At 36.7% G+C, this 27,458-nt stretch overlaps 2 protein-coding genes across 2 annotated transcripts; one reads left to right on the forward strand and one right to left on the reverse strand.

Moving 5' to 3' along the window:
- The first annotated feature begins 16,605 nt into the window (after positions 1 to 16,605).
- On the forward strand, positions 16,606 to 19,018 carry LOC113054037 (sigma non-opioid intracellular receptor 1). The gene is made up of 4 exons (XM_026219315.1): positions 16,606 to 16,890; positions 17,222 to 17,422; positions 18,168 to 18,260; positions 18,353 to 19,018. The coding sequence occupies exons 1-4, from the start codon at positions 16,746 to 16,748 to the stop codon at positions 18,580 to 18,582; spliced, it is 669 nt and encodes a 222-aa protein (XP_026075100.1). The 5' UTR covers positions 16,606 to 16,745; the 3' UTR covers positions 18,583 to 19,018.
- Positions 19,019 to 25,799: 6,781 nt separating this feature from the next.
- LOC113054038 (immediate early response 3-interacting protein 1-like) lies at positions 25,800 to 27,420 on the reverse strand. The gene is made up of 3 exons (XM_026219316.1): positions 27,272 to 27,420; positions 26,165 to 26,266; positions 25,800 to 25,918 (listed from the first exon to the last, which is right to left on the reverse strand). Exons 1-3 carry the CDS (start codon positions 27,360 to 27,362, stop codon positions 25,863 to 25,865), a joined length of 249 nt encoding a protein of 82 aa, XP_026075101.1. The 5' UTR covers positions 27,363 to 27,420; the 3' UTR covers positions 25,800 to 25,862.
- Between the last annotated feature and the right edge of the window lie 38 nt (positions 27,421 to 27,458).

Below are 27,458 nucleotides of genomic sequence, written 5' to 3' on the forward strand. Positions count from 1 at the left end.
TTTCTCCGCCTTGACAAACAATCCATTCTCTAGCAACCACAGAAGCACTCGTCGTACGTATTGCACGTGTTCCTGGAGAGACGAAGAAAAAATCAATGTCATCCAGGTAAACATATATGAACAGATCGACCATGTCTCGCAACACGTCATTAACGAGTGCTTGGAAGACTGCCGGCGAGTTCGTTAGCCCGAAAGGCATCACGCAGTACTCAAAATGGCCTCTAGGGGTGTTAAAGGCAGTCTTCCACTCATCCCCCTCCCTGATGCGGACCAAATGATAAGCATTACGTAAGTCCAATTTAGTGAAAACGGACGCTCCCTGCAACCTCTCAAAAGCTGAAGACATAAGCGGCAAAGGATAGGTATTCTTTACCGTTATGTTGTTCAGCCCTCGGTAGTCAATGCAAGGTCGCAAGGATCCGTCCTTCTTTCCCACAAAAAAGAACCCTTCTTCTGGAGAAGAAGAAGGGCGGATGAACCCCGTTGCTAGAGAACTGAATATATATTTCTCCATGGCCGCCGTCTCTGGAATAGACAAAGAATATAACTTGCTTTAGGCGGAGAAGTACCTGGCAATAACTCTATCGCACAGTCATAGGGACGATGAGGAGGAAGAGAATCAGCCCGAGACTTACTGAACACCTCCTTCAGGTCGTGGTACTCCGCGGGCACGTTAGCCAAATCCACTGCTTCCCCCTGGAACACAGACTCAGAAACATTAACACCAGCAGACAAAAGACAAGACAAATGACACTCCTCGCTCCAGCTAACCACAGATCCGAGGCGCCAATCGATCCTGGGGTTGTGTTTCTGGAGCCAGGTGTGACGGAGAACAATGGGAGATTGAGGTGAGTCCGTGATGAAAAATGAAATCTCCTCCGTATGGTTGCCAGATGTGATGAGAGAAACAGGTAAAGTGGTCTGTGTGATGACTGGCAGTCTGTGTCCGTTGAGTGCAAAAGGTGCAATGGGGTGTTTGAGGGAGTTCAGAGGAATGTTGAGCTTCCTAGCAAACTTAAAGTCCATGAAACTACCCTCGGCCCCAGAATCCAACAAAGCGTGATGATCGAGTGCGTGGGTGGACCACCGTAGACTAACCGGAAGGAGTGTCGATGTAGATGAGGTCTTCCTGGCAGAGATCCCACCCGATAGTAGCCTCCGTTTTACTATCGGGCTTGGTCTTTTACCGGACAGCGCTGGATGTGATGTTCTTGGCTGCCGCAGTATAAACACAGTCCCAGGGATCTCCGCCTGATCCTCTCCTCCCGGGAGAGCCGAGCTCGCCCCACCTGCATGGGTTCAAGATCTCCAGGTGGGCTGACCGCAACCTCTGAGCGCTGACGTTGAGCCTCCGGTCTGGTCGCGAGAACTGCTCTCCCCCTCCGTCTGGCGGCTTGGTCGAGTCGGTTGTCTACTCTGATGGTGAGGTCCATCAGGCCATTGAGAGAAGTGGGGAGCTCAACGGCGCGGATCTCCTGTTGGATGCGGTCAGCCAACCCATGCAGGAAGTGATCCCACTGCGCCTCTTCGTTCCACTTACACTCCGCCGCCAGGGTGCGGAACTCAATAGAATAGTCGGATACGGACCTGTCTTCCTGACGTAGGTGGCGGTTGTTGTTGTTGTTGAGCCTGGAGAGCGAGCTCGGACACCTTCGTCACCATTGCTTGGAAAGCTCGACCCATCTCATCTATCGCCTTGTCTTGGCGATCCATACGACCAACGGCTCTCTGCAGAAACTCCTCCAGATGCGATGGGGAGCGATCGCCTGCTGCTTTCATGATGGCCAGATCCTACTGTGATGGCTCGTAAAAGAGGAGGAAGCAAATGCAGGCAATCAGAAGAAGTTTATTGATAACTGAGTCCAGAATGTAGGCAATGGTGAAAGAAGGTCTACGGTGGCGTGAGAAGTGCTGGATGGTGAAGTCGGTGGTGAATGTGAGGACGGTCAATAGATGAAACTAAATGACATGGCACCGCAAACCATCACTGACTGTGGAAACTTTACACTGGACCTCAAGCAACATGGATTGTGTGCCTCTCCTCTCTTCCTCCAGACTCTGGACCCTGATTTCCAAAGGAAATGCAAAATGTACTTTCATCAGAGAACATAACTGTGGACCACTCAGCAGCAGTCCATTCCTGTTTGTCTTTAGACGTTTCTGACGCTGTCTGTTGTTCAAGAGTGGCTTGACACAAGGAATGCGACAGCTGAAACCCATGTCCTGCATACGTCTGTGTGTAGTGGTTCTTGAAGCACTGACTCCAGCTGCAGTCCACTCTTTGTGAATCTCCCCCACATTTTTGAATGGGTTTTGTTTCACAATCCTCTCCAGGGTGCAGTTATCCCTATTGCTTGTACACTTTTTTCGACCACATCTTTTCCTTCCCTCTGCCTCTCTATTAATGTGCTTGAACACAGAGCTCTGTGAACAGCCAACCTCTTCTGCAATGACCTTTTTTGTCTTGCCCTTCTTGTGCAAGGTGTCAATGGTCGTCTTTCGGAAAACTGTAAAGTCAGCAGTCTTCCCCATGATTGTGTAGCCTACAGAACTAGACTGAGAGACCATTTAAAGGCATTTGCAGGTGTTTTTTTGTTAATTATCTGATTAGAGTGTGGCACCAGGTGTCTTCAATATTGAACCTTTTCACAATATTCTTGTTTTCTGAGATACTGAATTTGGGATTTTCCTTAGGCCTGGTTCACACGGGATGATTTTAAAATTGTCGGCCGATTTTCCAAACCTGAGAGACCCCACACACAGCGATAAAAAATCACGGGTCTAACAGTTTTGGTCGTTCCGTGTGTGGTGTGCAGCCACACGGCAATATCAGCACATCACCGACGAACCGATTTGACTCCCGAGCATTCCCAGGTCAGACGGGAAATCTCGCAAAATCCCTCGAGATCAAACGTGACTTTAGAGTAAACAATCATGGCGGACGAAGAGGATGCAGTGGCCATAGTTTGTGCCACTACACAGATTAATAACCGTTGAAATAAACGTTCATATATTCGTTTCCATGTACTCTGGTGGACTGCAGTTGTGGATGTAGTTATGCCCATCGACTTTATTTGTATTTGTTAAATTTGTTATATTATATATGCCGGCTGTTTTGATTTTGTTTCCCGGTACTTCCTCACCGCCTTGTCACCTCACTTTCTGATTGGCTACACGCCACAGTCCACAGGCTGCATGATTGTTTGTCTTCGGGGGACACCACACACGAGAAGAAATTGGGCCAAATAAATCCAACATGTTGGATATACCCGATTTTAGATCGGAGCGGTCCCGACATTCTTCCGAGCAGAGGAGAGCAGTCTTAACACACCACACACGGCAGGAATAATTGAACAGATTATTTTACGATAATCGGAGCATCCTAAGATTGTCGGAAGGGGTGAATCGGGGCTAAAATCGGCCTAATTATCCTGCCGTGTGAACCAGCCCTCAGTTGTCAGTTATAATCATCAAAATTAAAAGAAATAAACATTTGAAATATATCAGTCTGTGTGTAATGAATTAATATAATATACAAGTTTCACTTTTTAAATGGAATTAGTGAAATAAATACAATTTTTGATGATATTCTAATTATATGACCATATTATATGATTGGTATTCCTGTAGCTCAACTGGTGGAGCACTGCGCTAGCAAGCAAGCAAGCGCAAGGTTGGGGGTCCGATTCCCCAGGAATACATGATATGTAAATTTGATAGCCTGAATGCACTGTAAGTCGCTTTGGATAAAAGCGTCTGCTAAATGCATAAATTTAATATGACCAGCACCTGTAAGCTACAATTCATATGTACCCTGAAATGAGCCAAAAAGTGTCAAAAGACCCTGAGAGACAGCGTTTTCAATTTCTGAAAACAGCAGCACGATAATCGTTTCAAGAGACCGATGAGTCTCTGTTTTGAGAGCTGATGTTTTGTGTTTGTTCAGGGGTGGGTGGTTATGGATGATATGAGAAAGTGTGGGACAGACAGAGAGAAAAAGACACTGATCAACACAGACAGCCTTCTATATCGCTAGCACTCGCTCCCTCTCAGCAAATACTCTCAACATAGAGAAGGTTGGCAACCAGATGCACGCGGCTTATCCATCTCTCCCAGGGCATGCTGGGTAAAGCTCAACTCCTGCTGGCTAATATAGACCTAAGCCACACAGAGCGCCTGTCTCTCCACGGGCCACACACAGTAAAGGGAGGGGGATTTATTTACTAATATTTAGCGCCGTCCATTGATAGTATCATATGAGAAACTTAAGAGCGGATTGCGGGTGATTCAGTCTGGGCTGTGCCTGTGTATGCTGGGAGGTTGATTTATCTTAGAGGACGATGACTGATGTCACGTCCAGCACGTACTGGGACACAGGGTGGATGTGCTGTCATATTTACAGTATGATGCATTGATGAGCTGTTGCCAAGGAAACTAGTCTAATGTGGAGCTGCTAAAGGGTCTATTAACATTTAGTATATATGTATGTATAAATCCACCTGTAATTTGTTCAGTGTTCCTACCTCAGTTTAATGGGCAGACACAACTATAATTTGACCAGAATTGAGTTTTAATCTAGATTTTACCTTTTATTAGTTTTAGTTTTTAAAATTTTAAATTTGTGCTTTTGATTTATTTTTTTATTTTTTTATGTTATTTTTTTCATGATTTTTTCAGTAGATTTTATTTTTTGTTTAATAAAAAATCTTAGTATTTTAGGGATATCAACGTTTAAGCTTATATAATTGTGCCAGTTTAGTTATGTTAATTTAGTTAAGTTATCAGGCACAATCTTATTGTTATTGCTATCCAGTGTTCTTCCTCACTAAAAATAAAACTATTAAAAACAGTTTTTTTAATGAAATTAAATATAAATAGTAGATTAAAAACATAAATGAAACTACATGAAAATTTGAAATGAACTAACTGTAATTAAAGTTCATATAAAATAAGCTAAAAATAAGCAAAAGTAGTAAAATGAAATAATTAAAACTTAAATAAAAATTAATTAAAGCTGTGTAGAATATATATATATATATATATATATATATATATATATATATATATATATATATATATATATATATATATATATATATATATAATTTAATACATATAAACAAAATGAGAAAGGCACAAAACAAAATGACACATTTCTTATACTAAAATTTATATGAACCCTGAAAATATAAAAATAAAAGCTAATTCAAAATATTCTAATACTAAAATAGTAAATAAATTATACTAAATAACACTATTGATATCTGGTTAGTTCTCATTTAATACCGGTGAATTGTAAAGTTTTCAAGTTTTATAATACACCATTTATCAAAAACTACAAGCTAGAGTCATTAAAATTTATTTTATTTCACTTTCACACATTTTGTTACATTTAAGTTTTCCTTCAGCTAAAAAAAAAAACATATTTGCATTTAGTTTTATTTTGTTTCTGTTATTGATAGTAGCACTGCATTATTTTTGTTGCTGCATTACAGAAATGCATTACATTTCGTACAATTGCACAAAAAGTTGACTTTCTCCAGCCAACTAAACCATATCAATCAGAACTTAACAAGTTAGTCCATCGGCACCAGAGATCAGATGTGATGAGGCTGAAAAATAAATGGTAAATCTTAAATCTATGCTATGAACATTAACCCTTCATTCTTCAGGTATGGTTTTATAAAAAGTGAGTGGTTGACAGCTTCTTTAAATAGAGCTTACTATATGTCAATCCATCTGAAAATTCTCTACTGCCCCCTCGTGTAACACACAGCCATAAACACTTCATGCATTCAGTGACAGGGAGCTCAGTGTGGGCCAACCCAGAGAGTTTGACTTGCTGTGCTGTCACGGCACGACAGTGACAGGCTTCCTGCGCTTAGAAGAAACAAGGGTAAGACAGACAGCCTGAAAAAGGGAAATGAGAGGAAACAGAAGTTCCTTGCTGCTTGGAGTCAGAGCGGAAGCATGAAGATGTCAACAGAACACATCATTTACACCGAATGCTATCAAACTGATAAAAGCAGCAACGTTTTCCACCCCATTGCCATCCCAGCGACCTCCTCTTTTAAAAACATCCCAGAATCCCCACAAGACTAACCCACTCATTCTAAGAACGAGATTCGAGAGCCATTTCCGAGCGACAAGACGGCTTTCCCTGGAACATCTCTCTAGTTCCCTAATTGGAGTCTACAGGCTTTTTAAGCTCCTGCTTGCATTAGCCCCATCTCATCAGGGGTCTCTGCACTGAGGTGACAGTTAAAGATCTATTCCAGCCTAAAAAAAAATAAAAGTCTTCCAGATGGTCAAAGACTGCAGCAGAAACGTCTTTATCTGCAGAATATAATTGTATGGCTCTCTGCCTCCGAGCAGACAGGGGCAAATGCTAATTGGCAGGAGAAGGGCTAGAGAAAGGGGACATCAATGGAATAACAAGGTGACGGCGTACCTGACAGTTAGGAAGGGGTTTTGAGCAGCCCATCATGGCACCTTTATTCTCGAAGATCTGAAACACAGAAGAAAAAGACCTTACGTCCTTTCAAAGAACCCAGACATAACAAGCCACAGCAAACTGTATACAAGTGTACAGAAACAACCCAAAGCACACTCAAACAGACAGGTGCAGACAAAACACGCACTCTGTTATTGAGACATGAAGAGATCAGAGCACATGTTGCCGTTCAGAAACATCCTGTCGAAGGGAGTTTTAAGACTTCCTGGCACCTCCCTCAAGGGCGATATAAAAGGATTTGAGCAGGATCTGCCCTTGACTACTCCACATGATAAATATTGACTCGGCTAAATTCACCACTCTTCGGGGTCTGTAAATCGCGAAGACGAGGCAGAACACATGCTCTGATGTGTTTAACAGAGAGGAGATAACCACCGGTGTTATCCGGAGTAGTCACTAAACAGTCTCTAGTGGGACAAACTTTTTTTTTTTAGATTCAGCTTTAATCGTCAATATGCAGAGCACAAGTACAGAGTTAATGAAATGCAGTAAGCATCTAACCAGAAGTGCAAAAGTATAGTGTTTTATTTACATATAAGTGTAGAGTAAGTGATTTACAGATTTACAGTATGTACAGTGGAGTTATATGCTATATACAGTATTAAGCAGAGTATGTGTATGAGCATTTGAGCAGAATATAAATAGGATTGCAATGTAGGATTATATGTAGATTATGAACAGCAGCAACGTAAGAAAAGTGGTAATAAATACAGCTGTACAATAGTATTGTTAAACAATGTATTCTATGCAAAATATCAGTAATGCAATAATATTTTATAGAAATAGTTTACTGTGTTTTGTACAGTAACAAAATTAGACCGTTTACAGTGTAATAGCTTGAAAAATGTACAGTCTGTGCAATTAATGTAGAAACGCCCTGTAGATGCTTCTCAGATTTAAATAAACTTTGCTGCACCCTAAGATAATGATTTGTTCGCCTCACTATAACTTTACAAGAAAAAATTAACTATTTTTTTAACCTTTAATCCCTGAGTTTCTGAATTGGGGGGTTGTCAGTAAGAAAATATGCAGGATATAATAGATGCAGTGCCTGACAGTAAACTTGATATATATATATATATATATATATATATATATATATATATATATATATATATATATATATATATATATATATATATATATATATTTATATATATATATATATATACATATATATATATATATATATATACATATATAAGCTAAGCTAAGTTGCATGTGCAAAATATAACGGTATTGTACCGTTATATTTTGCACATGCAACTTAGCTTAGTTTTATTGTATAAGCTAAGCTAAGTTGCATGTGCAAAATATAACGGTATTGTACAATTAAGATACTGTAGAATTAAAATATATTACGATTCAGTTTACAGCACCTACATATATTTAATAAAAACATACAGTTGTAAAAACAGGTGCAACACACCTGAAGCACATTCTTCATTCATAATTTTGTAGAAGTAGAGTTATAAAGGCAATTATAAAAATAGATCGCCATCTTGCTCTAACCAAAGTGACTTCCCTAGTGAAAAAGTAATATATTTAAAAATACATTTATTTCATACTAAGTACAGAATAGTTCAAATTTATGAACATATTTACTGGCACCTCGCTCGAGGCACTGATATAAACATTTTAATTAAACTTTATTTGGAGTACTAAAATTTGTTTTAATGTCTTTATTGATAAGGATTGTATGATCTTTGAGTAATATCGGTCTTTAAATGCAAGATATTTAAAGTTTACCTGAAGTATACTTGCAATAGTTCCACTTTAGCACAATCAAATATGTTTCAGTATATATCTTTAGTTGGACCTCAGCACTACCTCCACACAAATACAAAATAAGCTGTTCCAATTCAGCAGACTATAGTTTACCAGTTTAGTATGCTAAAAGTGCAATCCCAGCGTATTTTTATTAAGTACATAAATATCTAAAAGCATCTGTAGTATACTTAGCATGAAATAAATGTTTAAACTATTTTAGTATATTTATTTTTCACTAGGGTTGAATGCACCTGATATATTAAAGGGGTCATATGATGTTTCTAAAAATAACATTATTTGGTGTATTTGGTGTAATGAAATGTGTTTATGCGGTTTAAGGCAAAAAAAAAAAAAATGTTACTGCACTTTGTTTCCTAAATACGGGGCGACAAAATTTTCCAATGACATTTAGTTGATCACAACCCAATGAGAACATATTTTAATCTTAAATGTTCAATATTCAATTGTGTAGAATTACTGTGTAATCTGGACCAATGATATTTCACAGTGTCTACTCACCACAAAATGCTTGTCACAATCTCAGGTTAGGACACGGTGTTGAGTTACAGATTCGGTGTCCCTGGAGTAACCGAAGGTTGGCTCTGTGCCGTAATGCTGTAAGTCTGCAACAATGCTAGCTCAGCAAAAGCACTAAAGGTGCTTCCTTTTGCCATGAATACATAGATACCTGCACTTGAGCTCCCTTCTGAACCTTAAAAATCACAAATTGGTCACTCTACAGCAGGGATGTTCAATATTGTTCCTGTAGGGCAAACTTCTTGTAAAGTTTAGCTCCAGTTCACCTGCCTGGATGTTTCTGGTGATCCTGAAGACCTTGATCGGCTGGTTCAGGTGTGTTTAATTGGGGTTGGATTTAAAATGTGCAGGAAGGTAGCCCACCAGGAACAAGATAAGATGCACTCTGCTTTATGGCCTTATGAACTTTACACTGTCACAAAAATTGTTCCTTTAAGAGTACAAGAGGTTGTCCTTGGAGCAATACACTTAAAGGGACACCTCTGTACCTTATCTACCCCTAAAAGGTGTATTTTAGTACTTTAGAGTAGTAATATGTTCCCTTAAGATACTACTACAAACCTTTTAGGGGTAAATTAGTTAAGTTGCCTTTATTAAGGTTACAGCCCTGATGGCTGTTGTTTCCCAAAAAATAATTTCGGAGATTGTACAAACACAAGTAAGCAAGTACTATTTGAAACAGGACCTGTAAGTGTTTTGATAGCTCAGTGATTGCTCCTTGAGAGGTTCAAACCTACAACTTTCCGGCTACACACCTTTGATCTACACACTCTCATACTGTACTACACATGTTTATGAAGATCATTTTAACTGATTGTACTGTTATGTACCATACATCACATATACATATGCATACACTGCAATGTATATTGCATTCCTGCACTCCAGAAGAATACATTCTTCCTATATTGTTTGGTATTGACTGTGTCGTGTGGTGCTTCGGAGTCAATGAATGTCCTCCCTTCATTATCAATCTGTTTATCGCGCATACGATCTGGAGACTATCGTGTGAAACATAACATTATCCGATCAGAAAGCGAGCTGAAAGAAGGAAGCATAACAAACAATGTCGTTGCAGTTTCTTTCTGTTGTACACCATGTTTATTCTCAAGTTTGAAGAATTGATTTTGAGAGATTTCCTGTGGTCACAGTTTGGACTCTGGTTGAAAATCTGTCGGTGTGTGCTTTGTCACATCTACACCACACACTATAGGAGCACAACGATTAAATCTAGGATATTTTGTCCTCATGTTTGTGATCTGTCATATTTTGAAAATCTTAAAGATTTTAACAATGGACCTTAGCTCCAGCCCTATTCAAACACACCTGAAACCGCCAATCAAGCTCAGACCAGTCGAGCTGAAGAAGGTTAAAAATGAACTTTGCAGGACATTGGGTCCGCAGGAGCAGGGTTGAAGACCTTTATGCTGGTTATACACTAAGGCAGGGTTTATCTGGTTTTAATCGCACACTAGATGATTCTAAGGCTGATTTGCACCTGGGGGGTCTGGACTGAAAATCAGCCTTAAAATCATATAGTAACACCAAATGTTATTCTTTACGACTGGTAAAAAATTTTTAAGTCAGTTACATCAAAACATTACGGAGCCCCACACATGACATGCAGGAAAAAATAGTAGGCTAAATTGTGTGCACGATTTTGCACTAATTAGTTCCCTCAATGTACTAAAACATGCACACGATTACTATTGCGTTACCTCGATTTAGTATTGTGTTCACTTGATTTATAAATTGTGCGCACGATTTACTAATCTGTTCCCTCGATTTGCTAAATCTTGTGCACTATTTAGCAAATCTAGGGAATGCAATAGTAATCGTGTGCATGTTTTAGTATATTGAGGGAACGAATTAGTAAATCCTGTGCACAATTTATTATTTTTTCTTGCATGTCATGTGCGGGGCTCCCTAAAACATAGATTGGTCTAATTTGAATCTGGAAAATAAGATTCATTATCTATTGGCTAATTTCTAATTGGTCAGACTAGTTCTGTTGTTAATACACAGTCTTCGAATAGAGGCTAGATTTATTCAACTAGCCCCAGTTATCCAAAAACACTAGATATTGTGCTTCATTCACATCCATTCTTGTGCATGTGATTCTGGGACAGCGGGTGTAATATGATATGCTGCAAAAGTAACTAGTGAGATGTTGAAAGTGACAAAATGGCATTGATTGTGCAAGAAAACATTTCTTTTGTGGTGAACATCTGTTTATGAAGGTTAGCCGGTCATAACAGAGGCCATTTATCTATTGATCCTAAGGAACAGTAGCAAAAATTGTGGAAGATAGTCATATACAACTAAAATATGACTCTTTTTGGCACAAGAAATATACCTAACATTATAAGTGGATTTGACGCCTTTAAGCAGAATACCTTGGTTAAACTGAACCTATAGTCTGTCAAAAAGCCACTGTGGCTCAGGAACTCTCTCACGCTCAAAAGTTAACTATCTTTTGGCAAAAACATCTTAATTCACTGCATTCATATCCCTGGAATGCTTTGAAGTGCTCTATTATTCCCCCGCAGGAGCATTAATGTGTCCAGAGAGGCCAGAGAAGCGCTCCACCCTGCCTGCCATTGATCAGCGCTGAGACACCCTGACTGAAGAACATCTCCCAATTGATCCAATTAACACTGATGAGGAGGACTGGGACAGGACCCGATCGAGCGCCGTCCCTGCCTCCGACTCCTTTAAACACACACTCTTATGCAATCACTTCCCTGTGACTCCACGGCTTCTAAAGAGAAAGTTTCCTGGGGCAAAAAATGGTGCAAATGTTTCATTAAGTTGCTACACCCCCCCCCCCCAGAGAGACTCAGTGTTAAAAATGTTTTTTTTTTTTTTTTTTTTTTTTTTTAAGATGAGTCATGTGCCCTAAGGCTGTATTTTAGAGCAAAGTAAATTAAAATGTTCTGCTTGTGAATGTAAAGTAACAGGTGCACCAAAAAATAAAAATGAGGTCGAGATGTACAAACCTGCACCCATATATATTCAGCAACATCTTATCTATCTATCTATCTATCTATCTATCTATCTATCTATCTATCTATCTATCTATCTATCTATCTATCTATCTATCTATCTATCTATCTATCTGTCTATCTATCTATCTGTCTATCTGTCTGTCTGCAGTCATGATCTAAGCAGCATTCATCATAAAACATACATTGGATGTTACACTTCGCCTTTGGAAATCATCCCGGCAGAGTTATGAATAAATAAATAGCGTAATTCAGTTTACTCTCAGCCCTAAATAAAATACCTAACAGCTGTGCCTGCAAACTTTCCAAAGTCTCCTCTTTCAGGCTTTATGTGGGGCAGCCAGCTCTCTCTGTTAGACGTCCTTGACTTGTTTGTGCCTCGAGCGCTATTCTTACTACTTTGAAAACAATGTCAGATCCCAGTGCATTAGTGTTGGGCGTCCGTTGGCAGGGTCTGTGTTTGTGGCCTCCTCTGCTACGCTCCTAACTGGATGGTTGCACACACATGTGCCTGTTCAGATCAGATCCTCGGCATCTGTACAGTTCTCTTCTGCCTTCAAAAAAAAGTGCATTTAATGGCCCAGTGTGGAGGAGATAAAACGGAAAGCACTAGGGATCAGAGAAATCAGGATACTAGACGATCTAATGGTGTCTCTCCCATAAAACATGTCTAAGTGACAATCACTGTGCACGTATAATGGGCCTGAATTACTTCGTGCAAAGACTCTTTCACAGCATTCACTTCTTTGATTAAAGCGCCACCTAGTGTAAACAATATGATACGACCAGAAAGAGAAAGGGGAATGAAATGTTGACAAATTATGGGACTGATTTGTCTTTAAATTTGAGGGTGTATTAGAATCACTTTTCAGCTGTAAGTTGGCAAATTGTAAACATGATAAAGCTCTAAATCCTGTATTATGTATCATGACTATATAAATATGTATAGATTTAAATCTGTTTTATATTGTAAATATAAATCAACAGTTTCTAATAGTTTTACAAAATTCAAAAATTAAATACAAAAGTAAAAAAAAAACATCAAATATTTTATGAAAACAATCAAAATGATGATGTAACAAAATGAAATACAAAGCAAACTAAAAATGACTAAAACATTTTTAATACATTTTTAACATACTGACATTTCTAAATAAGGTTCAGAAAGTCACACAGAAGTAAATAAATAAATGTTGCATTTCTTTTAATTCAAACAAAAATAATGTTTTTTTTTTGTTGTTGTTGTTGTTTTTTTATGGAGAACTGTTTTGTACGACTCTGAATGACGCCTAACAAAACCATTTCTTCGTGCAAGTAGTGATTTATCAGACACTTTAACCCAAGTGCACCTACACTGGAGAGACTGTTAAGTGTGCAAACACTTGAATTGAAGGACACTACCAAAGATAGAATGTGAAAAATTGTGATTTCATAAATAATCCACATAATACACTAACATAAGCAAGATGCCAGTAAAGCCTTGATGTGATGCATCCTCATTTATTGCCTTGATATTTAGTTATTTCCTCTCTGCTAACCCTCTCCTGAGGTGTTCTGGCAGCACAATCCGTTTCTACAGGAAGCACGATTAAACTCAGGGAAATAGTTTATTAGCAGCGCTTCAGAGGGGCCACGAGCCACAATAACCAAACTAACAAAGTATCCCTCAGTGCCGCTCCAATCTACAGCAATCTGTGCTAATGTGCTATAAGGAACAGCAAGAAAACTATAAAAAAGGGAGGGTGGCGTAGACTTCTGGTTAAAAATCTGGGCTGCGCTTCTCAAAAGCATCTTAAGCTGATCGTAGAGATCATTGGTGGCAATGGGTCTACGGTCAACTCAGGCCTTGCGTGGGAACCCCATCCTTAAAAAAATAAATACACTGTCATGTTATAAACTAAAGGACCATTTATACTGTGAAAAATACAAATGTTTTACCGTAAAAAGCTGTAAAGTGTTATCTGGAAAACACTTACTATCTATTAAGTTGACTAAATATTTATTTGTTTATTACTATTTAACATATTATATTGTTTACTAAATAAAATGCATTTATTTAATATTGTACACACTTTTTCACAGATCCTAGAATCCTATTGTGGCTGCCTTATGATAACGGCAATGACTTTTCATTTATGAGTATCTGCACACCTCTCCTCAACAAGAAACAACTGTTGAAATATCACTCAAGTCTGACAAACAGCGCAGAATGAGTTATATGCCTAAGCTGAATATTTAGGCTTTCTAGTTAATAATTTTAGTTCATAAAAAAGAATAAATAAACACCTCTGGCTGCTTTGCCTTGGAAAAGCGGGTGATGATCTGAACCTATAAACACAGATTATCAGTAACTGGTTAAAACGTTGGAACATAAAGACCATGGTTGCACTTGAAATGTTTAGCAATGAAACTTTGCAGGTTGAAATATTTGACTAAACAAGCTGCTTCCAGCCAAACGTATTTATCTGAACAGAGCAACATCGAATAGTGCCAGAGTTCAAGAGTGCATCCTCAACATCTTGACTGAATGTAAAGTAGCCTGGCAACTTTCTGCATTTAATTAATCATTAAATAATAACATCCACGGATGAGAGAGTCAGCCAAGAACACTTTTCAGGCTTAAAAAAAACTGTGCCACTGAATATTCATAGATGTATAACTCACAGGAGCAGAAGGAGAAAAATGTAAGTTCAAGGAAAGGATATCAATGGTTTTTTGTTGTTTATTTCTGCTCAGTCAGAGAATGTTGAATAATGACTGCAGACACATCAGTTTCCACAGAGAAGATGGTTTCATCTGTGTTCGTAAAAAAACTCCCATAATGCTGCAGGCTGAGCCAGAGGTGTCGAGAGCGTATGACTATAAGATCATGATTGTTTAAAATCCTGTAAATGGACCATTTGACAGCAATCTGATAACTTGATACTTGAAAATATAGTGCATATAAAAGGATGGGAAATGGCACTGCTGTGATGCAGCACAAAAAAGAAAAGGATATACACTACCCTTCGATGAATTTCAGTAATTACAAGCTTCAGTTTCTTTTACAGGTAAATTCTGGGTTCAAAAACTCATCATGCGTGCATTTTAATATTGGAAAAGATCACTGACACCACTGGGACTTATTCCATGTAAAAGGACAGGTGATTTGCCAAAATAAATAAATACATTTGGAAACGTAATATTAGGCACTAACAACTCTGGTAGCAGAATTTGGGAAGTAAGAGTAATATTTTATTTTTATTTATTTTTGTACGTACCTACAATGGAAGTCTATGAGGCCAGACATTGCAAGGCTTTTGAAAAGGCTGCATTTATTTGATTAAATAAAAAATAAAAACCAATATTGTGTGAGTATTAAAATGTAAAATAACTGTTTTTGGTTTAAATGTAAAGTACGTAAAAATGTAATTTATTCCTGTGATGTAAATCTATATTTTCAGCATCATTACTCCGGTCTTCAGTGTCACATGATCTTCAGAAATCATTATAATATATATTATCAGTTGAAAACAGTTGTGCTGTTTCAGATTTTTGTGGAAACTATATGATAAATATTTTTTTTCAGGATGCTTTGATGAATAGAAAGTTCAAAAGAACAGTATTTATTTGAAACAGATTTTTTTTTTAAAGTGTAAAGGAAAAGTCATTACTGTCACTTGATTACTTTATTGCATTCTTGCTGAATAAAACCATTCTCAAAAATATAAAATAAGAAACAAAATACAAACTTCAAAATCAGTTCAATCTATTGATTGTGCATGTAAATGTGACTTGTTACAAATTATTCTCTAAGGTAAAAATAAAAATAAAAATCAGTTACAGTTTGATTAAACCGTATTACCTATTATATATTTGAAATAAAAAATACATTAAATATTTCTGTGTGAGGTAATGTTACAACATCAATAGAGCTTGGATACATATATAGCAAGGGAAACATAAACATTGTAGTAAACAATAGTATTTTTATTATTATTATTATTATTAATATTATCATTTTCTTAGAAATGATTCCGCGAATGGACTTGAAAAGAGATGCCTAATTGGTGAATCTGTATGAAACAGTTAATTGACGTAAACTGTCCGAACGAACCGATTCTGTAAAATGATTCAGTTAAATCACATGACCGCTGCACAGCCCGCCATCACGTGACTCCTAGACTAGAGTATTCAAACAAGATTCAAACAACAGGGGTATGAAACAAAAAGAGCTCATAACGTTACATCACATGTAGATTTGTCTCCGAATCATGCACAGTTCAAAGCTTAGAGAATAAATCTGCATATGTGATATCGGCATATCTAATCTTTTGAATCAAACATGGGTTTGCTGATACTGTCCATTTTACTGCTTAATAAGACTCCCCTGTAATTACGTGATCTACCCGATTATGATCTTTAAACATGAATTAATTGATTCCTTCTTTTAAGAATTTCAATTTAGTTTTAATTTGATCTTCCTCCCTAAGTGTCCTCAAGTGAACAGTGCTGCGCACGTTAAACGCAGCATGTGGCTTCTAAAGATGAAGAACCCGAACAGCGCTGGCAAGTCTACAGCTTCCTCGAGAATATAAATAATACCGCATACATAAATACATTCATTTATTAGATGTGCTTTACTGTAGCTACTACTAACAAAGAGCGCGAGTAGATTTTGCGCATTTTAGTAGCAATGTTGATGATAATGACGCACCTTCGCGCCGCCTTCTTCCGTGCAGCTTCCCAAGCGATTTCATTGGACTAGACCTCACCATTTGTGGGAGCCGATTGGTTGCCTCAGGCGTGACGTCACCTCGCGTCAGCGTCCGTCACTTTTCATGTGTGCCATGCCGTGTGTCCGAACGAAGTGTGTTTAATGTCTTTTGCGATCTCAGGCAGCCTGTTACTTTTAGACAGTCACTTGTGGTCAGGTCACGATGTCTTTCATAAGAGTTATTTTAAAAACGGTGGTGGTTCTTGGTTTTCTGGTGTTGTCTGTTCAGTTTATAAGATACTGGATGGCAAATAAACAGTATGTCTTTACAAAAGAAGACGTTGCCAGGTTAGCCAAACAGTATGCAGGTGAGGAAACACACATATACCCTGTTTCTATTCTGAAGTAACATCTGCTGCTAAGATATTGCGATAACTGGTCTCTATAGAAATTATTTACAAGTATTTACAATTTGAAGCAACGAAGAGCTTCAAAGTCATGGTCTTATTGTCTATATAAAAGAGTTGTTTAAAATGTTTTGAGCAGATACCACAGTGGTAACATAATGACTCATATAATAGCTTGTCACTCGTCTGATAAATAAAGCTGGATGGATGTTTTTGTTTGTGTGTTTGTGTGTGTGTGTGTGTGTGTGTGTGTGTGTGTGTGTGTGTGTGTGTGTGTGTGTGTGCGCCTCAGGCCAGGACCACGAGCAAGCCTTCTCTAAGGTGGTGCTGGAGCTGAGGAAGAGGTACCCGGGTCACATCCTGCCCGATGAGGACCTGCAGTGGGTGTTTGTGAACGCGGGCGGCTGGATGGGCTCCATGTGTCTGCTGCACGCCTCTCTCACGGAGTATGTGCTGCTGTTTGGGACAGCCGTGGACACAGGCGGACACTCAGGTGGGTCAAGAACATCCCCAGGCCCTATTTGTCCTCTAAAAGTGAAGAAAGACATAAAAAGATATATTTTGCTTCCAGAACATGAAGGGTACTGTAAGATCATTATGATTTATATTTATATATTTATTTTGCACTGTGAGGTTATTACTTTAAATTAAGCACTACAATCTGTAAACATACAAAAAAGTTGTATGGCAATATTTTTTTCTTTATTACCATAAAAATACTGTATTACTATATTGATAATCTAATGGGAATCACCATTAACAGTAACTGAAACTAAAATAAAATAAATTGAAGTATTACAATTAATAAAACTACAGAAAAACTGAAAAATAAAATAAATATTTTTGTAATATTGTTTTATTATTACTATATATATATATATATATATATATATATATATATATATATATATATATATATATATATATAATTGATAATTAAATCAAAATCTTAATAAATACTATAATGGTATATAAATTATACTAAAATAGCACTGTTTATATATATATATATATATATATATATATATATATATATATATATATATATAACAGTGCTGTTTTAGTATAATAAATACAGTATATATATAGACACACTTTATATATATACTTATTTATTTATTCATGCTTCTACAGTAAATGCAACATTGACTCCAAATACGAGTGTTTCTGTTTATTTTTTTTCCCGTATTAGGATTTCTTATATTTTTACATTGCTTTCATATTTTAATCTCCTTTAGGTCGCTACTGGGCAGAAATATCCGACACTATAATTTCTGGGACGTTCAGGCAGTGGAAAGAAGGAAGCACTAAAAGTGAGACTTACTATCCAGGTACTACAGCCATACCTCACACACACACACAGTTCAGTCTAACAGTGCTTTGAGATCTGAGGCTTGAAGCTTGTCTGTGTTTGTGGTGGCAGGAGACACGATCGTGCACGCGGCGGGAGAAGCCACGTCAGTGCAGTGGAGCGCCGGGACCTGGATGGTGGAGTACGGCCGAGGATTCATCCCCTCCACGCTGGGCTTCGCTCTGGCCGACACCGTCTTCAGCACACAGGACTTTCTCACTCTGTTTTATACTGTACGTGTTTATGTGAAGGGTATGATCCTGGAGGCTAGCACTTTCCTCACTGAGACCGGTGTCCTCTGAAACACACGCGCTATTCTGATAATTGATCACAACATCAGGTGTTCGTTTGCTAATGGAGAAATGCTGAATTGTCCGTATAGAAAGCACTTAATGTAATTACTTTTCCAATGATTAAAGTTTTATTTTCCATACTGTACAAAGAGTTTATCAAATGTCTTTTCTAAAAGTGAAACATATTTGTCGGTCAACAAACAGTTTGTGATCCAGTGTCTGTGTCTGAACATGGCAAGATGTTTCAGCAGCTCAATATTGTCCAGAAACGGTTAATACGAGGTATAGATAAAAATCAGAAGATAGTTTTCCGTATTTCCAGATCAGACTCTTCAGTAGACATTGAATGTTAATTGTTGCTTAATTTTTTATGAAATACAATTACTGTTCAAAACTGATGTGTCTTTGTTCAGACAGAATAAAACCATTAATCAGTATTGTTGAATAAGTTTTCTATTGTATTTTTTCGGTTATTAAAGTATTTGCTCAATTATTTAGAAATTAATTTATTTTGTGTTCTGTTATGTATCCGCAAAAGTATATATATATATATATATATTCTATAATGTACAAAGAGTTTATTTTTTAAAACCAAAAAAACTTTTTTGAAAATGTTGAAAACAAGTTTTTGCTGCTTATGTTTTTGTGAAAACTGATGCATTACAATACCACTCAAAAGTTCTGGATGAGTAAAAAGAGAGAGAAGAAAAATAATGTAGAGGCTAAGGATCATGTGACACTGAAGACTGGAGTAATGATGCTGAAACTGCAGCTTTGATCACAGAAATAAACAGTATATTCACATAGAAAACAGTTATTCTAAATTGTACAAATATTTCAAAATATTACTAATTTTAAAGGATTTAAAGTTATTTTTATCTCATATATATGATATATATACATAATGCATATGTAGTCTTTTCTGCTGGGGATCAGTGGCAGTGCCGGTGTCCTATTTTATCCTACCCGTCAGATTTTCCTACCAATGTTTACTGCGCATGCGCACATCAATATTTCTCATGCTAAACAACGATATTTAATGTATCACTGCAATTCCCTTACTGTAATATTTGGCGCCATCTACCAGCGGAGATTATTTGAAAGAAAAAAAAAATTAAGTAGATTCCCAAAGATTCCCTACAAAATACCGCGGATCCTTCAAGTAGATTTACCATAGGAAAGCCTTGACACATTTAGTCGTTGATGTAATTTTAAATAAATATATTGAACTGAGAAAAGAAACGCAGAAATTTGCTGGTTTTGGTGTAATTATTACAGTGATACAGTACAGAAAATCAATCTGTATTGTCCAAAGTACTGCTTGAAACTTACTTACTGTCCACACACTGAATTCAAAGTACAATTTCTAGTAGAAAATAAATTATATACACACACATTTGCAAAATTAACAAAGTAGTCAATTTTAAAAACTGCACTTTGCAAATGTAAAAAAATAAATAAAAATAGTTATATATTTAATATAAATTGGATTGATAAATCATATTTTAAAATTACTGCTTGAATCTGAATTACTGCTTACATACTGAATAAAGATTCAGAGTAAAGTAGAAAATAAATTGTATAAAATAATGTCACAATGCAAAATATCTTAAAAAAGCTTTATCTTCATACATTTGATTTTGATGTTTCACCAATATATACCATATTTTACATGCAAAGATAAAAATAGGACAATCAGATATATTTCTAATAAAAAATATATATTTTGCGTAATTCCAACATTGATTCAACACTAGAGAGCAGCATACAGTCTGTTTTATAATATAGTGTGACACATCCCAATATCATTGTGTGTGTGTGTGTGTGTGTGTGTGTGTGTGTGTGTGTGTGTGCAGATACATTCAGAAGGTGAAACATGTATTAGTGAAGTGCTCTATTTCCTTTTTCTCTCCTGTCTCTCCATAAAGGATATCTATTTACACAACCCCATCGTGCGCTGGGACGACATTATAGTCCTGGAGGCTGCCAAGCGATTAGTCAAAGAAGCTGTCGTCTACCCATTAAGGTGCTCGGCCGCTAAACACTTTGGTATTTCTCAAGCTGCCGCCTGCCTTCGATTCTGAATACATCTCCACTAAAGGCTAGAGGAAAGCCGGGCTCTGGGTTATTTCTTAAGATGACATGAAATCTATACCTGAATACCATCCAATCTGACCGCTCACATCTCGGCCTCATCTCTGGCCTCTCTGCTGATGTCTACAAATCCACAGCACGCTCCCGACAAACAGGAAATACAAACATTATTTGTCTTCCCCGACTCAATCATGTGGGGAAGGAGTTTGTTGTCGCACAGAAGTATCTGGACATTCTGCTTGCACGGCTTATTTCTGCTTGTAGCACATAAAAGTAAGAATTGTATGAAGAACACGATTCACATTATACTGAAAGACATTTTGAGGCTCAGTTGTGTCAATACTTGAACCTTTTCATTGGATGAAGTGGAGCCTGACAGTTAATTGGTCGATGAAAATATTAGATTTTGTTATTCACCTTAGTGTGAACTCAATAAACACTATTGATTTTGGTTGTTTTAGTGATGTCTGGTAAGGCATCTTCCAGAAACGTGGTGTGTGCATGATCACATTATCATCATCACTGGCTGCCTCCGGTTAGTAACACAGGTGGGGTGAAGCTACGATTGGAGCTGAACTATGACTCGCTGGCACAGGTGAAAGAAACCATGTGACTGGGGTACATCCACTAGATCAGGACTCTCCAAACTAGGTCTTGGAGGACCGGTGTCCAGCAGAGTTTAGCTCCAACCATTAAGGTCTTCCTAGGCATGCTAGAAGCATCTAGGCAGGTGTGTTGAGGCAAGTTAGAGCTAAACTCTGCAGGACACCGGGCCTCCAGGAATGAATTTGGATACCTCTGCACTAGATAGATAGATAGACAGACAGACAGACACAGACTGACTGTACTACTGAGACAATTATACAAATATGTTTACAGGTGCTGGTCATATAATTATAATATCATCAAAAAGTTGATTTATTTCACTAATTCCATTCATAGAGTGAAACTTGTATGTTATATTCATTGATTACACACAGACTGATATATTTAAAATGTTTTTTTTTTTTTTTTTTTGATGTTTATAACTGACAACTAAGGAAAATCCCAAATTCAGTATCTCAGAAAATTAGAATATAACTTAAGACCAATGCAAAGAAAGGATTTTAAGAAATCTTGTCCAACTGTAAAGTATAAAAATGAAAAGTATGAGCATGCACAGCACTCAATACTTAGTTGTGGCTCCTTTTGCCTGAATTACTGCAGCATGCGGCGTGTCATGGAGTCGATCAGTCTGTGGCACTGCTCAGGTATTATGAGAGCCCAGGTTGCTCTGATAGTGGCCTTCAGCTCTTCTGCATTCTTGGGTCTGTCATATCGCATCTTCCTCTTCACAATACCCCACAGATTTTCTATGGGGTTAAGGTCAGGCGAGTTTGCTGGCCAATTAAGAACAGGGATACCATGGTGCTTAAACCAGGTACTGGTAGCTTTGGCACTGTGTGCTGGGGCCAAGTCCTGTTGGAAAATGAAATCTGCACCAGGAAGCATGAAGTGCTCTAAAACGTCCTGGTATACGGCTGTGTTGACCTTTGACCTCAGAAAACACAGTGGACCAACACCAGCAGATGACATGGCACCACAAACCATCAAAAAAAAATGATGATGCCCTTGAAAATCACATTGAAGGTAAGAAATATGCCACGTCCTGCTCTGAACGACATTAAACTGCTGTTTCATCACGAAATCCTGTTTTGCCCACAACTCACAGTCTCCATTACACCATGCATTTTCACAGGTCAGTCCAATATGACGGTTACTGAACTAGAAACTGTGACCACAGCAGATTTCCTGTAGGTGATTGCTCACACCAAACCGTCAGCCAGATGTCTGATGGACAGATACTCAGTCTGGGAGAAAGAGTATGAGTCTGTCTGACACATGATCTCAGCATAACATATGGTCTGCTATTACAGCAACCAACAAATATTTTTATGGCACTACTACATGCTGTGTTTTATTAGCAGTCTCACTATAAAAACATTTTAAAGGAAATAAGACTGTAATCGACTGAAGGCGATATGGTTTCATCGCTCACTTTTTGATTTTGTTTTATTTATTGCTCATGAGCTAGACTGATTGATAGGATATGTACATGAGAATAAATGCATATGGAGTGCAGCAATGTTACAATGGACATTTAAACAATAATTAAACTAAACCGTACCAATATTGCTTTTTTTCCTTTTTTATTTAGATCCTAAGAGATGTTGAAGTATATGATTAAAAAAAAAAAAACTATCACACGTCAGGTGAGGAGACGGGTTAATTTTACCCTCATTACCAGGTCTGTATTTGCCTGCAAAAAATGTCAATATGATTACTATTATGCAGCAAAAAAAAAAAAAAAAAAAACATTATGGAAACACAATTAATTGTGTTTTAATTAATTGCATATTAAGAATGACTGCACTCTGTGCTCCACCGACATCATCTCTGGCATCCTGTGCAATAACAGTTTGATCTGTGTTTTGTTTGTTTGTTTGTTTGTTTCTTAGCAGGTTAAAATGATAAACTAATTCAGTCATACATTCCATCTTGAATTTCATAAATATTTAAACAATAATAAACAATAAAAAACAAACAAACATTGCATTTCATGATGATTAAGAAAAGATCCCAACAGAAATTATCATTGTCGCAATGCATCTGGGTCATGCTTAATTGTCTATAATAATAAATAACTAATTGTCATAAATAATAAAATATCTTAAAATATGCCTAATTTTTATTGTGCAAAATTTTTTTATTTTATTTTTTACTTTATTTTACGGTGAAATATGACCCAGAGCTTAGTAAAAGCAAATCTTAAAAGATTATATCATGATGTATATGGATCCTTAACTCTTTCCCAGCCAGCGTTTTTTTTTTTTTTTTTTTTTTTTTTTAGTTGCCAGCTACCACCAGTGATTTTGATGGTTTTCACTACAATTTGATGGCCTACAGTATAATTTGCTTTATGAATATAAAAATACACCAAAATAAAGATTAAAGCCTCTTTTTTTTTTTTTTTTTTTTATTCTAACTTAATGCATTATTTTTTAATCAAAACTAGAATATAGGTAGGTTTCATAAAAATGTTTGAGCAAATAAAATTGTTATCAAATACTACATCTGGACAATATTCAGTATGATTAAAAAAGAAAAGTATAAATCCAGTAAATCGCTTTTATCAACACATCAAAGGTGCTGGATCATCATTTTCAACATTATGCAGTTTTCATGCAGTTTTTTTATGCAGTTGGGCTGAATGGCAAAAATAAATTAAAATAAATCCATGCAGATAAACCTGACTGACGATTTAGTATTTTGCGTATCATACTGTGCGTTTCCGAGTGTGCAATAAATGCTCTTAATCACATGAACTCTGGATTAAACACAATGACTTGCCTTCAGAACAACACACAATCTCATCATCTGTGTTTGACATAATTTTAAGGATTTGGAAACCCTACATTTATTTAAAACGAGCTGCCAAACAACGAGAGCTTTGGATAAGGTAAAGAAGATTGCCTCAAATCATTCAGTAATACAGAGAGCATGTAAATAGAGGATTGTGTGTGAGGGCAGTGCTGAGAGATTTGAGTTTAGGTTTTTAATAACATTTAAACTAATACAAGAGGATGAAACAACGACTGTTAAAGCATAAAACACATTTGACCAACATAAGTTATTGTACACATTTCTATGAACTACATTCCTGCGAGGGTCCTTCTCTGGTGCAGTCTCACATTTAGTAGTCTTGAGTAATGCCTGTCGAAAATGCATTTAATTGTTTTCTATTGAGTTTAGTATTTTATATAAACTTCTAACATATTATGTGTAGCTGTATTTCATTGTTTATGTATTTACTTGTCTAAAGCACACTGGCTTTTCTCCACCCTGGCAGTTTATAATCATTTAAGAGGGTTGTATATGGCAGATTATTCACTCAATGAATAAAAAAACATACGCTGGATATTTTAATAGCAGATTAAAAAGCACTGAGAACATCATATCTTTCTTATACAGATATTGGAAATGTGTTGCTGTTGTTGTTTTACTATTCATGATTAATGCACAAAAATAAGTCATAAACACACACACAAATACGTTTACCTTAATATATAAGCTATAACTTTGCTGCAAAAATATTTTTCTCTGCGATAATATAAATCCTGGGATTGGAGAAGTATAAAGACACATCATCTTTGGTAATAACTATTAAGCATAGATTATAAAAGGGTCAGGCTTTAATCGCTGCTCTGAACATATGGTTGTAATTCAGCGTTTTATCCTGTGGTCTGGGCTACTGTTAATAAAAAGGTAGTTTAATCCTAATGGACTAATCTAGTGTTGTTAATGGACTCCATATGCTTCTAATCACATAACCTACTCAAAAAAATAACATTAAACCATCTGATTTAATACATGCTGACTGATCCTCGGCAGCAAAATTATTAGAAGTGTAATGCACTTATTCTAAAACAAAAAAGGCACAACATTGACACATTAATAACAGATGGAAAGACACAATCACTCCATCAAAACCTGAAATGTGTAATGACTGGCTCTTAAAGCTAGAGGCTACTTTGGTCAAACATTTCAGACACGTCTGACCAAAGATGTTGTATTTTAAATCCTTAGAAACACTACATCTCAGTATAGTGAGCACATCTTTATTAAAATTCAGACTTTATCAATAGGCCTTTAAATATATTAAACACAACATTTATTTTCCAAGCTGTCTTTGAAATGGAAGATTAGTTATGGAGAACTTAACATTCATATATATATATATATATATATATATATATATATATATATATATATATATAAGAAGAAAAAAAAAAAATCAGGTGCCAGAAACAATCTGAATGGCTTCGGCAGACCCATCTGACTGATTTCATTGTTGCTTGTTCTAAGAAACACATGAATGCCTGAGGAATCGACACTTTACCGCACCTTAAATGTTACAAAAACAGCATGTACAGACACAGGAGCTTCTGTAAAGTTACAAAATTAAAAAAAGGAAAAATGTTTACTGGTATTTGTTTCGTAAAAAACTACCAGAGTACTGACATCAAATCATTCTGGGTACAGACATAGGAGAGCAACATTGAGAACCACGGATACAAAAACGGTCCATTTTCCTTTGCCAGATTGACTGTGTTCCACAACAGATCCTGATCCACCGCAATCCATCGGTTCTTTCTTCATCCAAACAGTAATAATAAGACGATACACACTGCATTTACTGCTATCAGAGGAACTGCAAGAGGAGAAGAGAAACCATGTTAATATTAAATGATTTCTGGAACACATGGACATAAAAACACAGAAACAACTTATGGACCCAATTTTCCCTAGAACATGATTAAGATTAATGCAAATCTAAAAACTATTACAGGTCATTTAGTATCTCTATAAATTATTCTTGCTAGTAATAGATTAACCATGATCTAAACATGATGGGAATTAGTAAACATCAGTATTGACACTATACAAATGACCAAACCTCTCATCACAGTCCTGACGGAGCGAATAAGGTTCAGAAGTTGTGCTTTAATGCCGGGTTCATCTCCAAAACCTCCAATACTCTGCTCTGCTCCCCAGCCGACTGGAAAATGATGCATTTGTTAATTACAGAGCATTCTTATCATGCTATAATTACTATATGCATGCATATAAAGATGTATATCTTATCTTTATCATCAAGGGCTGAAGGATTATATAGTTTTTTGGCTGTATGCTATTATTCACTTGAAAAAGAGAATAGTTAATCCCTAAAAATATTTAATCTCTAACAAAATAACAGAAGTACAAATGAAGATCATGCATAATATCTATCCAACTAGCTTGCAAAATGCTATTTTTGCTTATATTCCCAGTTGATCTGTATTCTGTAAGCTTTGCTTCACTTATTTTATCAATGTCTTCAGATGTATTCGCAAGATTTTATTTACAAGAACAAGTTTCATTTAAATATGTATAAGTCTTTCTTGCTGTTCTTATTCTCTTTACTGTAAAATCTCTTAAACTTATAAATGATAACACATTTCTTATATGATTGTATTGTTCCTGCTGATTTCCTTCGTACACATTTGCATGCATGTATATTGCTTTCATGTTATTTTATTTTAAAGTAAATGTTTAGACCCACTGTAATCATTAATATTTGTAAACAGTAATGTCATTGGCGTTATTAAATAACATGTAGAATTATGTAGTGATAAAAAAAAAACTAAGTTGTACTTTCACGAGGGGCTGATCAATTTCAAAACATTTTTTTTCCGTATATTACTGTTTCCTATGTCAGCACATTTACAGTTTATGATACTGGTGAACGGATGCAGACTAGCCAGCTAAAACAACATCAATTCGTTCTTAAATTAATAACTATTAGATCCATTCAGGCGATGTCAAAAACTAACATGGTAATTAAAAAAGCATGTTATAATCGCTTGTGTAAACATTTACCATTCTCATGTTTACATCATTTCCTGTACATTTCGTAGACGTAAACTTGAGGCTAGCAAACCAGGTGGCAATACACACACACCTCAACACGACAAAGCAAACCTATCATCATACTGAAGGATAAAATCCATTCATAAGCACTTACTTTTACTGAGAAACCTCTCTTCGTGGAGCACCGCAATGGCATTAGTTAATAATATCGCTGTTTGAATCAGCGCGTACAGAGTGAACGCCATGCTGGCACTTCTGCGCTGACGCAAACGCGCTAGCGTGCGTCGCGCGGGATTACGTCACAGACGCGCCGCCAGAGAGTCACAAAAGCATTAAACATC

This window comes from Carassius auratus, chromosome 35 (assembly GCF_003368295.1).
Source record: "Carassius auratus strain Wakin chromosome 35, ASM336829v1, whole genome shotgun sequence".
Classification (NCBI taxonomy): Eukaryota; Metazoa; Chordata; class Actinopteri; order Cypriniformes; family Cyprinidae; genus Carassius; species Carassius auratus.